Genomic DNA, 14,980 nt, shown 5'->3' with positions numbered 1-14,980 from the left:
CAAAAGTGTCAAAAATGTCATTTAGGGGCAGTGGTGTATTTTGGTTTTGTGCTGCCCTAGGCAAGACTAAAATTGGGCGCCCCCCCCCCCATCTAAATTTGTCCCACCCCTTCCTGTTTATTATACACCCCTTTAACTGTTATTATTATTGAAGCCCCCAGCTCTCCTTGCAGGCAGGCAGACTGGTGGACGTCCCCCTGACTCCCCATTTATTATTCACTGCCTCTCCATCACCCCATGTATTATATATACACTGACCCCCCCATATATTATATATACATTGACCCCCTATGTGTTTATATATATATATATACACATACACACTGATCCCCCCATCACCCCATGTATTATATATACACTGACCCCCCCATATATTATATATACATTGACACCCTATGTGTTTTATATATATATATATATATATATATATATATATATATATACACATACACACTGATCCCCCCATCACCCCATCTATTATATATACACTGACCCCCCATATATTATATATACATTGATACCCTATGTGTTTTATATATATATATACAGTATATACACATACACACTGATCCCCCCCATCACCCCATGTATTATATATACACTGACCCCCCCATATATTATATATACATTGATACCCTATGTGTTTTATATATATATATACAGTATATACACATACACACTGATCCCCCCCATCACCCCATGTATTATATATACACTAACCCCATATATTATATATATATACACACTGACCCCCATTGTGTTTTATATATATATATATATATATATATACATACACACACACACATACACAATGACCCTCAAATATTATTTATACACTGACCTCCCATGTATGATATGGGGCTTTTTGGAGGCGCCAGACAGATTTTACTCCCGACCCAGTCCACCCTTAGGGGATGCCTAGGGGCATCTTTTGGTGACGCCCCCCCCCCCCTGGAAAGTGCCACCCTAGGCCTGGGCCTTGTCGGCCTAGGCCAAGATACAGCGTTGTTTAGGGGTCCGATCTGCTCGCCGCAATGTCGCAGTCCCGCTAAAAATCGCAGATCATCGCCTTTACTAGTAAAAATAAATAAATAAAGATGACATAAATCTTTCCCCTAGTTTGTAGAAGCGATATTTTTTGCGCAAACCAATCAAAATACGTTTATTGAGATTTTGTTTACCAAAAATATGTAGCAGAATACAAATTGGTCTAGAATGATGAAAAAAATTATTTTTGGGAATGTTATCTAGCAGAAAGTGATTTTTTTTTTTTTTCTTAGAATTGTCGGTTTTTTTTTTGTTTAGGTTAGGGAATCTCTTTGCACTGAAAGCCGCCATTACTGGTCTTCCGGCACTGATTGGTAACGTCTCCCTCCCAGAGTCTCCTCGTATTTCTGTATATTTAACATGACTTTCAACCACTTCGAGATCTAAACAAATCATTCCAAATAAATCACAGATTCTCTATAACAGCCCAAAGCTGTAACATTGTCTAAACACGCCAGTGCTGTTTATTTGCATGTTTTGCTGTTGTTACGCATTTTGGCCATCTAAATAAATCCGATACAAATATAATCAGTATATTAAACAGTAATGAAGGCAGCATTTGTCTGGACACATTCCAGCAAGCTCCAAGCTTGGAGGTCGGTGTCACCGCTAGTTCAGAGCGCCTTATCCCACAGAGAACGCTGACTGCTTGGAATGGGGCCCAGACAGCGGAGGAAATATCCCTTCAGGACGGGAACAATGGAGGTTTACAGAAGTGTACTGTCCTCCACCGTGCCGTAATGTGCCCCTCGGAAAAGCCATCCCAGAGATTATGGAAGGAGGTTGGTGGCACAGTATGCCATAGCAAGCGGAAGATACAGAACGGGAGAGATTATAGTGTATCTAAAGCCAAAACTTTTTTTGTTTTGGATAATGTGTTGAGGGCTTGGAAAAAAGTTTGGCTTTATATTTTGAGGCTAAGTTCACATGTGGGCGTAGCGGATCCGGAATCATTGCAAATCGCGGGATGCCTGTGCGATGCCCGTGATTTGCAATGGCACCCCAAACGCTGTGCGATGTTGCCGCGATTTCCGCCTGCCGAATCGCGGTAACATTGCGCAAACAGAATCGCGGGACGCATCACGCCCAAAAGAAGCTCTTGTATCTTTTTTGGGCGTCATGTGTCCCGCGATTCTGTTTGCGGTGATTTCACCGTGATTCGGCAGGCGGAAATCGCGGCAACATCGCACAGCATTTGGGGTGCCATTGCAAATCACGGGCATCGCACAGGTGTCCCACGATTTGCAATGATTCCGGATCGCGGGCAGAATTGCGGTGATTCTGCCTGTGATCCGCTACGCCCACATGTGAACTTAGCCTCAAAATATAAAGCCAAACTTTTTTCCAAGCCCTCAACACATTATCCAAAACAAATCACGGGCATCACACAGGCGCCCCATGATTTGCAATGATTCCGGATCGCGGGCAGAATCGCGGTGATTCTGCCCGTGATCCGCTACGCCCACATGTGAACGTAGCCTAAGAAATAAATTGAAGCAGTTTCTAAAGTGGAGTTGCACCCAAAAGTGGAACTTCCGCTCATCTGCTCCCCCCCCCCCTCCGGTGCCACATTTGGCCCCTTTTAGCGGTGGAGGGGGGAACGGGTACCTGTTTTTGACAGGTATGCTTCCCCACATCTGGGAGACAGCGCCGCAGCACCGTCCCTCAGAATTTCTGTCCCCTTTCCCCTTCCCCTGCCCCGAGCCAATGAGAATGCTTTGTGCATGCGCAGTAAGGAACCGGCTGTGAAGCCGGAAGACTTCATTGCCAGTTTCCCTTAGAGGGAATGGCTGCGGCAGCTGACATCATGGGTGCTGACTTTGCAGGCTCCCTGACCACTATGTATTTTTTTCCACAGCTGGAACACCGCTTTAAGCTTCAGGTAGTATTAAAGTGTTACTAAATCCTCAGCAGTAAAATCAGTCTTGCAGTAAAGCCAGGGCAGTATTGGGTATCGGCACCGCTGCGCCCCCCAAGATGTATGAGCATTAGGTGCTCTCCCCACAAAAACACTGAGCACTAATCAGCATGCTAATCCCCTAAGCATAAATTCCACCTCCTTCTAGTACAAATCCGCCCCTCCCCCCTCTCAGCACAAATCTTTGCCCCCCCCCCCAGCTCAAATGCCCACCCTCTCAAAAAAAAAAAAAAACAACAACAACCCATTAGCAGAAATCCTCTAACCCTAAAATGTCCTCTCTTAGTACACATCTGCCCCCCCCCCCCTCCCCATCCCATCCCACCTTAAATTCTCCCCTTCCAGCACAAATGCCCCTCCTAGCAGAAATCTTCCTCCCCATCATCCTCCCTCCGAACACAAATCCCCCTAAATCACTACTCTTATCACCCCCCATATTTCCCCTCCTAGAACACTACCCTCACGTGCCCCCCCACCCCAAATCCCCCCCCCCCCATCTCCCTCCAGAACCCTCCTACCTCACATGATACCACAGTGCCCAGGGCAGCTTCCCCTCCTGCATACCCCTTGTCCCGGCTCTGACCAGTTTTGACAACCTATTTATTTAATTGGGCTGCAAAATGCCCTGGAACATAGAAAAAAGTAACGTTTCCATCTTCACATTCCCGGATTGCTCCATCTGGCTATTTGAATGATCGGGCTGCAATGATGTCACTCCTGCGCATGTTACATCACCATGGCATGGGTGCCCTAATGTATTCTGAGCTTTGCATGCGCGGCTCAGTGTATGTTATAGGGACAGACCGATTATCGGCAAGGCCGATAGATCGGTGGCCGATATGCACTTTCCCCGATATATTGGTATTGGCCCCGGAACTGGCCGATATTGCCGATATTTTTGTGATGTCGTTCTGCCTTCTTAGGCCGCCTCCCTTGCCTTGGACAGCCTCATCTGGAGTTGGGACTAGTCTCACGGGAGTTTATCACAGCCATATGCCCACCCACAGCAGCCCGGTGCCAGCCAGCCACCTACATCCACAGGCCCTGTACCAGCCAGCCAGCCACAGGCACTGTACCAGCGAGCCAGTTAGCCACCCACAGGCCCTGTACCAGCCAGCCAACCACAGGCCCTGTACCAGCCATCCACAGGCCCTGTACCAGCCAGTCACCCACAGCCCCTGTGCCAGCCACCCACCCACCACAGGGTGCCAGCCAGCCACCCACCCACAGACAGGGTGCCAGACTGCCAGCCACCCACAGGCCCTGTACCAGCCAGCCACAGGCACTGTATCAGCCAGCTGCCCACAGGCCCTGTACCAGCCAGCCACCCACAGCCCCTGTGCCAGCCACCCACCTACCACAGGGTGCCAGCCACCCACCACAGGGTGCCAGCCAGCCATCCACCCAGCCACCACACGGTGCCTGCCAACCAGCCACCCACCACAGTGTGCCAGCCATCCACCACACAGTGCCAGCAAGCCAGCCACCCACCACAGGGTGCCAGCCAGCCATCCACCCAGCCACCACACGGTGCCTGCCAACCAGCCACCCACCACAGTGTGCCAGCCATCCACCACACAGTGCCAGCAAGCCAGCCACCCAACACAGGGTGCCAGCCAGCCACCCACCCACCACAGGGTGCCAGCATGCCAGCCACCCACTACAGGGTGCCAGCAAGCCAGCCATTAAGCATTAAACAAAAATTAACATGTTCAGTACCAGATTTGTGTCAAAAATTGTCTTTACTTTTCAAAACTTAAAGGCTCCATGTACACAGGACGTTGTAAACGGCCGTTTAGGAGCAGTTGGGCGTTTTTTTCAGAAACCCCTGAACCCTCCTCTATGTTATCTTATCTGTCCATGTACACAGGGTCGTTTACAGTCATTTGCAGGCAGTTGAGTTCAGGGACGTTTTTTGAAAAGCAATTATTTGCTTTCAAACGCGTGTTTCCCGGCGTTTCAAACGCAAAAACGCGACCGAAGGTGATGACCCGCGTTTAGCGCTCGTGTTTTTCCATTTTAAAGGGGAATCATTTTTTTGACCTCTAGGAACGGTTTTAAACGCAAACGCCCGCTAAACACGGGTGCAAACGGGACACAACGGACGTTTTAAACGTCCTAAAAAATAATACAATTCCAGCATTCAAGGGACTTTTAACAACGTCCTGTGTACATGAAGCCATAGAGACTCTTCTGCCATAAAAAAACACTGTCAGCTTTTTTTTTTTTTTTTATACTTTTTAAATCTTTTTCTGATTTTCAGCTAGAAATCATTAGAAGTGCAGGGGAAGTGGCTGAGAGGGGACTTCTGTCATACAGCACTGGAGTCATTGGGTGGAATCCCAGCCAGGATATTATACTGGGACCCCAAACACAGGTAGGGTGATTGACCCCAGTATGTATATAGGTTAGATAGGGCTTTAGATTGTAAGCTCCTGGGGACAGGGACTGATGAAGGTACAGTAAATCCTCAGCACTATATAAAATGTATTGGAATGCCATTCAACTGATATTCCATCCAGTATTGATCGTTTGGCCAACCTAGATCCGATCAGAACTGGTTTTCGGCTGATGGAAGGTGATTGGCCAGGTAGGATTTGGTGGACATGGCCATTTATATTGCATCTGACCCACATCTGGCAATTTTAAACCCCCCCCCCCCCATACAGGTAACTGTGGATGCAGACAGAAGTAGATGAGATGCAGGCAGGACGCTCCTCTCCGTTATCGATGCAGAGAATTGTTTCTCTCTGTGCGGAGAACCTAACCTCCTAAAATCCAGTCCTCCTCCTGTGTGATAGACAGCCCTGGTCCCCTGACCCCTCCCTCTGCCCCGCCCTTATCCCCGCCCACCCAGGGCTCCGCTGCGGGGGTCGGGAGGTCCCAGGCTCAGTCCAGTGCCGATCCTCAGCCATGGTGAGCCGGGCGCTCCGCATCCTGAACTGCCTCTGCCTGCTGATCGGCTCTTCCGCTGCTCTCCCCCTCCAACAACTCTTCCCATACGGGGAGTCCCGGGGGGACCGACTGCTGCCCGCAGGAGACGACGAGACCTCCGAGGTGGTGAAACTCTCACAGCCCATTCTCTTCTATGAGGCCGACTTCAAGGAGCTTTATGTGAGTACAGCACCGAGTACACTGACACTGTACAGTACACTGACACACCAACACTGAGTACACCGACACTAACACTGAGTACACTGATACTGAGAGGAGCTCTATGTGAGTACAGCACTGAGTACACTGACACTGACACTGTACAGTACACTGATACACCAACACTGAGTACACTGATACTGAGAGGAGCTCTATGTGAGTACAGCACTGAGTACACCCACACTGAGTATACTAACACTGAGTACACCGACACTGACAGGAGCTCTATGTGAGTACAGCACTGAGTACACCGACACTGACACTGTACAGTACACTGACACTGTACAGTACACTGACACTGAACTAGTCCTATGTGAGTACAGCACTGAGTACACTGACACCGAACTGAGAGGAGCTCTATGTGAGTACAGCACTGAGTACACTGACACTAACACGGAGTACACTGATACTGACACTGAGTACACTGACATCAACACTTCAAGGAGCTCTATGTGAGTACAGCACTGAGTACACAGACACTGACACTGTACAGTACACTGATACACGAACACTGAGTACACTGATACTGAGAGGAGCTCTATGTGAGTACAGCACTGAGTACACCCACACTAACACTGAGTACACCGACACTGAGTACACTGACACTAACACTGTACAGTACACTGATACACCAACACTGAGTACACTGATACTGAGAGGAGCTCTATGTGAGTACAGCACTGAGTACACCCACACTAACACTGAGTACACTGATACACCAACACTGAGTACACTGATACTGAGAGGAGCTCTATGTGAGTACAGCACCGAGTACACAGACACTGACACTGTACAGTACACTGACACACCAACACTGAGTACACCGACACTAACACTGAGTACACTGATACTGAGAGGAGATCTATGTGAGTACAGCACTGAGTACACTGACACTGACACTGTACAGTACACTGATACACCAACACTGAGTACACCGACACTGAGTACACTGACCCTAACACTGTACAGTACACTGATACACCAACACTGAGTACACTGATACTGAGAGGAGCTCTATGTGAGTACAGCACTGAGTACACCCACACTAACACTGAGTACACTGATATACCAACACTGAGTACACCGACACTGACAGGAGCTCTATGTGAGTACAGCACTGAGTACACCGACACTGACACTGTACAGTACACTGACACTGTACAGTACACTGACACTGAACTAGTCCTATGTGAGTACAGCACTGAGTACACTGACACCGAACTGAGAGGAGCTCTATGTGAGTACAGCACTGAGTACACCGACACTGACACTGAGTACACAGACACTGAGAGGAGCTCTATGTGAGTACAGCACTGAGTAGTACACTGAACTAGTCCTATGTGAGTACAGCACTGAGTACACTGACACCGAACTGAGAGGAGCTCTATGTGAGTACAGCACTGAGTACACTGACACTAACACGGAGTACACTGATACTGACACTGAGTACACTCACATCAACACTTCAAGGAGCTCTATGTGAGTACAGCACTGAGTACACCGACACTGACACTGTACAGTACACTGATACACCAACACTGAGTACACCGACACTGAGTACACTGACACTAACACTGTACAGTACACTGATACACCAACACTGAGTACACTGATACTGAGAGGAGCTCTATGTGAGTACAGCACTGAGTACACCGACACTGAGTATACTAACACTGAGTACACCGACACTGACAGGAGCTCTATGTGAGTACAGCACTGAGTACACCGACACTGACACTGTACAGTACACTGACACTGTACAGTACACTGACACTGAACTAGTCCTATGTGAGTACAGCACTGAGTACACTGATACCGAACTGAGAGGAGCTCTATGTGAGTACAGCACTGAGTACACTGACACTAACACGGAGTACACTGATACTGACACTGAGTACACTGACATCAACACTTCAAGGAGCTCTATGTGAGTACAGCACTGAGTACACTGACACTGAGTACACTGACACCAACAGAGAGTACACTGATACCAACACCGAGAGAAGCTTTGTGTGAGTACAGCACTGAGTGCACCGACACTGACTCCAACACTGAGTACACCGACACTGACTCCAACACTGAGTACACCGACACTGACTCCAACACTGAGTACACCGACACTGACTCCAACATTGAGTACACTGACACTGAGTACACTGATACCAACACTGAGAGGAGCTTTGTGTGAGTACAGCACTGAGTGCACCGACACCAACACTGAGTGCACCGACACCAACACTGAGTGCACCGACACCAACACTGAGTGCACCGACACCAACACTGAGTACACCGACACCAACATTGAGTACACCGACAATGAGAGGAGCTTTATGTGAGTACAGCACTGAGTACACTGACACCATGAGCGGAGCTTTATGTGAGTACACTGACACTGAGAGTACTCTGACACTGACACTAACATTAGAGGAGCTCTATTTGATTACAGCACCAACACTGACTACACTGACACCAACACTGAGAGGAGCTCTATGTAAGTACAGCACTGATAGATCAGTGTTTCTCAACTCCGGTCCTCAGGGCACACTAACAGGCCAGATTAGTATTACCTTGGGGAGATGCAGACTAGAATACTGCAATCACTGAGCAGCAAATTATATCACCTGGGATGTATTTCAGTTATCTTGCAAACCTGGCCTGTTAGTGTTCCATGAGTTGAGAAACACTGTGATGGAGTACACTGACATCAACACTGAGAGGAGCCCTACAGTATCTCACAAAAGTGAGTACACCCCTCACATTTTTGTAAATATTTTATTATATCTTTTCATGTGACAACACTGAATGACACTGTGCTACAATGTAAAGTAGTGAGTGTACAGCTTGTATAACAGTGTAAATTTGCTGTCCCCTCAAAATAACTCAACGCACAGTCATTAATGTCTAAACCGCTGGCAACAAAAGTGAGTACACCCCTAAGTGGAAATGTCCAAATTGGGCCCAAAGTGTCAATATTTTGTGTGGCCTCCATTATTTTCCAGCACTGCCTTAACCCTCTTGGGCATGGAGTTCACCAGAGCTTCACAGGTTACCACTGGAGTCCTCTTCCACTCCTCCATGATGACATCACAATGCTAGTGGATGTTAGAGACCTTGCGCTCCTCCACCTCCTGTTTGAGGATTCCCCACAGATGCTGAATAGGGTTGAGGTCTGGAGACATGCTTGGCCAATCCATCACCTTTACCCTCAGCCTCTTTGACAAGGCAGTGGTCGTCTTGGAGGGGTGTTGGGGGTCGTTATGTTGGAATACTGCTCTGCGCAGAGTCTCTGAAGGGAGGGGATCATGCTCTGCTTCAGTATGTCACAGTACATGTTGGCATTCATGGTTCCCTCAATGAACTGTAGCTCCCCAGTGCCGGCAGCACTCATCCAGCCCCAGACCATGACACTCCCACCACCATGCTTGACTGTATGCAAGACACACTTGTCTTTGTATTCCTCACCTGGTTGCCGCCACACACACTTGACACCATCTGATCCGAATAAGTTTATTTTGGTCTCATCAGACCACAGGATATGGATATGGTTCCAGTAATCCATGTCCTTAGTCTGCTTGTCTTCAGCAAACTGTTTGTGGGCTTTCTTGTGCAACATCTTTAGAAGAGGCTTCCTTCTGGGATGACAGCCATGCAGACCAATTTGATGCAGTGTGCAGCGTATGGTCTGAGCACTGACAGGCTGACCCCCCACCCCTTCAACTTCTGCAGCGATGCTGGCAGCACTCATACATCTATTTCCTAAAGACAACCTCTGGATATGACGCTGAACACGCACACTCAACTTCTTTAGTTGACCATGGTGAGGCCTGTTCTGAGTGGAACCTGTCCTGTTAATCACTGTATGGTCTTGGCCACCGTGCTGCAACTCAGTTTCAGGGTCTTCCCAATCTTCTTATAGCCTAGGCCATCTTTATGTAGAGCAACAATTTTTTTTTTTTTTTAGATCCTCAGAGAGTTCTTTGCCATGAGGGGCCATGTTGGACTTCCAGTATGAGAGAGTTGGAGCGATAACACCAAATTTTACACACCTGCTCCCCATTCACACCTGAGACCTTGTAACACTAATGAGTCACGTGACACCGGGGAGGGAAAATGGCTAATTGGGCCCAATTTGGACATTTTCACTTAGGGGTGTACTCACTTTTGTTGCCAGCGCTTTAGACATTAATGGCTGTGTGTTGAGTTATTTTGAGGGGACAGAAAATTTACACTGTTATACAAGCTGCACACTCACTACTTTACATTGTAGCAAAGTGTCATTTCTTCAGTGTTGTCACATGAAAAGATATCATAAAATATTTACAAAAATGTGAGGGGTGTACTCACTTTTGTGAGATACTGTGAGTACACCACCGATACAGGGTACACTGACACCAACACTGAGAGGAGTTCTATATGAGTACAGCACCGACAGAGGACACTGACACCAGCACTGAGAGGAGCTCTATGTGAGTACACCAATACTAACACTGAGAGTACACTGACACCATCCCTGAGTGGAGCTCTATATGAGTACATCACCGATAGAGAGAGAGAGAGCACTGACACCAACACTGATAGAGAGAGAGAGACTGAGAGAGTACACAGACACCAGCACTGAGAGGACACCAGCATTGAGATAGAGGACACTGATATCAGCTCTGAGAGTGTGTGACATCAGCACCGAGATAGAGGATACCGACATTAGCACCCTCATAGAGTGTGCTGTCTGTGATACACTGACATCAGAACTGAAATAGAGTACTCTGAGAGCAACACTGAGTATATCTATATGTGAGTACACTGACATTACCGCAGAGTATATGTGAGCACTAAGATCGTCACTGTGGCCAATATCTGTGTGAGAGCAGCACTGACGACAACATTGCTGTGTGAGCTCAGAGAGCTGAACTGTACTCAAAATCTGTGTGAGCACTGAGAGCTGTCTGTGTGATTACTGAGACCCTCATTGTGCCAAACATCTGTCTGTGTTGGCACTGAGAGCATCTCTGGGCTCAACATCAGTTTGGGTGTAGAGAGCCTCTTTGTGCCCAACATCTGTCTGTGTGTGCACCGAGTGCTGCACCGAGTGCAACATCTGTCTGTGTGTGCACCGAGTGCTGCACCGAGTGCAACATCTGTCTGTGTGTGCACCGAGTGCTGCACCGAGTGCAACATCTGTCTGTGTGTGCACCGAGTGCTGCACCGAGTGCAACATCTGTCTGTGTGTGCACCGAGTGCTGCACCGAGTGCAACATCTGTCTGTGTGTGCACCGAGTGCTGCACCAAGTGCAACATCTGTCTGTGTGCGCCGAGTGCAACATCTGTCTGTATGAATGCTTCATCTGTGTGAGCACTGAGAGCAGCACTGTGCCCAACATCTGCCTGTGTGAGCACTGAGACCTGGACAGTGAGCATTGCAAGCTGCACTATGATGAACATCTTGTCAGCACTGAGAGCAGCACTGTGCCCACAATTGTCTGTGAGTATTGAGGGCAGCACTGTGCAAGCTGTCCTGTGCCCCCATATCACATGTCCTGTATGTATCTGTGTATGTTTGTTCATTGAAAGCCGCACTGTGCCCAACATCTGTCGGTGTGAGCACTGAGAGTGTTACTGCATCCAGCTTCTGTCTGTCTCAGCACTGAGCGCAGCACTGTGCCCAACATCTGTCTATGTAAGCACTAAGAGTGTTACTCCATCCAGCTTCTGTCTGTGTGAGCACTGAGAATAGCACTGTGCCCAACATCTGTCTAATAAGACTGAGAGTGGCACTGTGCCCAACCTCTGTCTGAGCACTGAGAGCGGCACTGTGCCCAACATCTGTCTAATAGGACTGAGAGCGGCACTGTGCCCAACATCTGTCTGGGCACTGAGAGCGGCACTGTGCCCAACATCTGTCTGGGCACTGAGAGCGGCACTGTGCCCAACATCTGTCTGAGCACTGAGAGCGGCACTGTGCCCAACATCTGTCTGAGCACTGAGAGCGGCACTGTGCCCAACCTCTGTCTGAGCACTGAGAGCAACAAAGAGAATATCTTTTGATCTGAGCGTTGAGAGCTTCATTGTGTTTGACATCTGTGTGAAAAATGAATACGCCACTGATTGTGTAACTGTGAGCACTGAGAGCGGCACTGTGTTGATGTAGTGGGTTTAGTACTGTGTGTAATTGTGTAGAATCGACTTCTCTGAGAGCAGTGAGGCGGCACTGATTGTATGCAGATTTTGTAATCGGTAAATAAGTACACACGGGGGGGCATCTCTGTGCACACACTGGTATATATCCATCACCTGCTGTACACCGGCTTCAGGTCCCCCTGTATGTTCATCTCTGTGCACAGACTTGTCATTCACTGTGCGGATCTGTGCAGGATCTCTGTGACAGCTCTGAGCCCGGCATTGTGTGTGGGGGGGACATGAGGTGCCCTTGTTTAGATGTAGGCAGCACAGTCTGTATCTGGACCTATCATAACCCACAATGTATAGACATCACTGTATGACTGTGCACAGACCTCCTCTATGTGACCCTTCCTGTAGATAGAGGACACTTTATATTGTGCACACTCCATCTCTATCCATCCTGTCCAATAAAAGTGCTAACTTAGTGCCGGAATGACCAGAGGAATCTTCTGGCCAATTGGCTAAATGGACGCACTTTGGCTCCCTTTTACTTCCCAGGCATAGGCAATGTGGGAATTACTACTATTACATATAGGTTTTATGTCCGCTTATACTATATCTAAAGCCAAAACTTTTTTTCTAGTTTTGGATAGTCCATGGGATAGTTGGATCCCTGGTCAGCTTTTCTATTTCCTGTCTGTGTACCCAATGGTGGGATTTCTCTTTACTTCCTGTTCCAGTAACAACTTTTAAGTTTTGATCACCATTTGTCTCCATGGCAGTGGTCACTGGGGCAAAAAGAGAGGTTAAATTATCCTGAGAAGGACACATAACGGCTGGTTGTGGCCCTTTGCTTGCCTTTATCTGGCCCTTGGGGCACTATTCCTCCTACTAACACCATTATTGGGGGCATAATTCTTGCCACTGACACAAACAAGAACTATACCTCCCATTGATACCAATGATGGGCACCCTTCCACCCACTGACACCAGTGTTAAGGGGCACTATTCCTCCCACTGACACCAGTGATGGGGTACTGTTCCTCCCACTGACACCAGTGATGGGGCACTGTTCCTCCCACTGACACCAGTGATGGGGCACTGTTCCTCCCACTGACACCAGTGATGGGGCACTGTTCCTCTCACTGACATCAGTGATGGGGCACTGTTCCTCCCACTGACACCAGTGATGGGGCACTATTCCTCCCACTGACACCAGTGATGGGGCACTGTTCCTCCCACTGACACCAGTGATGGGGCACTGTTCCTCCCACTGACACCAGTGATGGGGCACTGTTCCTCCCACTGACACCAGTGATGGGGTACTGTTCCTCCCACTGACACCAGTGATGGGGTACTGTTCCTCCCACTGACACCAGTGATGGGGCACTGTTCCTCCCACTGACACCAGTGATGGGGCACTGTTCCTCCCACTGACACCAGTGATGGGGCACTGTTCCTCTCACTGACATCAGTGATGGGGCACTGTTCCTCTCACTGACACCAGTGATGGGGCACTGTTCCACTCACTGACACCAGTGATGGGGCACTGTTCCACTCACTGACACCAGTGATGGGGCACTGTTCCTCTCACTGACACCAGTGATGGGGCACTGTTCCTCTCACTGACACCAGTGATGGGGCACTGTTCCTCTCACTGACACCAGTGATGGGGCACTGTTCCTCTCACTGACACCAGTGATGGGGGCACTGTTCCTCCCACTGACACCAGTGATGGGGGCACTGTTCCTCCCACTGACACCAGTGATGGGGGCACTGTTCCTCCCACTGACACCAGTGATGGGGCATTATTCCTCCCACTGACACCAGTGATGGGGCATTATTCCTCCCACTGGCACCAGTGATGGGGCACTGTTCCTCCCAGTGACACCAGTGATGGGGCACTGTTCCTCCCACTGACACCAGTGATGGGGCACTGTTCCTCCCACTGATACCAGTGATGGGGAATTATTCCTCCCCCTAAAGATTTGGCATTGTTTTCTCCCACTGACACCAGGACATTTTCTACTTCTACTGGCCACAGTCCGGCCCCCCTAAAGAACAGTAAATTGGCCATTTGTTTAGAAAGTTTGGAGACCACTGGTCTAGGATATTGTTCCAACTGCCTTTTTGAGCCACTACTATTCTGACCAAATTTAACTGATTTTACCCATCAATGTGGTTGAGCTCATTGTATCCATTGGTTGCCTGCTCTGACTTGTGAAGGATGTACAATGCTTCCAGCAAAAGTATCCATCTATACCTGTAGCAGGAACAAGACGCTTCAACCTGGCAGTGTGTAATCTATGCATATTCTGATCCTCTTATTTCCTGTGGAGTCGGAGGGTCTTGTGGGTTCGCTGTACAGCTAGGAGGGGATGGTCCCCAATTTCCAGCGCAGTGGACACATTCATCTATTATTGTGGCACCTTTTTATTGTGGTGGAAATTACTTTGTTATAAGTATTGGACTTCTGTTGATATAAACACACAAGTGCTACATTCTGATATAAAATACAGTAAGAATAAATGAAAAAATATAAAATAGACGGTCTTGGGACTGGTGCATGATACGGGCTTCCGATTGACACATCAAATGAGGTCATGATCCACGCACAAGATGAGCTCACGATCCACGCCGGAGAGGATCTTGCGGTTGACGCGGGACAGGATCTTGCGGTTGACGCGGGACAGGATCTTGCGGTTGACGCGGGACAGGATCTTGCGGTTGACGCGGGACAGGATC

General features: G+C 48.5%; 1 protein-coding gene across 1 annotated transcript in view; it reads left to right on the top strand.

The window, feature by feature from the left end:
* Positions 1 to 5,857: 5,857 nt before the first annotated feature.
* NID2 (nidogen 2) overlaps positions 5,858 to 14,980 on the top strand; it is a 129,917-nt gene continuing 120,794 nt past the window's right edge. Inside the window, exon 1 of the mRNA XM_082242648.1 lies at positions 5,858 to 6,079. Coding sequence (XP_082098774.1) covers positions 5,879 to 6,079 — 201 coding nt within the window. The 5' untranslated portion in view covers positions 5,858 to 5,878. The remainder of the gene's footprint in view (positions 6,080 to 14,980) is intronic.

The sequence above is a fragment of the Pelophylax lessonae genome (genome assembly GCF_965119305.1).
Source record: "Pelophylax lessonae genome assembly, chromosome: 13".
In the NCBI taxonomy this organism is placed as follows: domain Eukaryota; kingdom Metazoa; phylum Chordata; class Amphibia; order Anura; family Ranidae; genus Pelophylax; species Pelophylax lessonae.
Note: the sequence above shows the minus strand (reverse complement) of the source record. Positions and strands in the feature narration are given on the sequence as shown.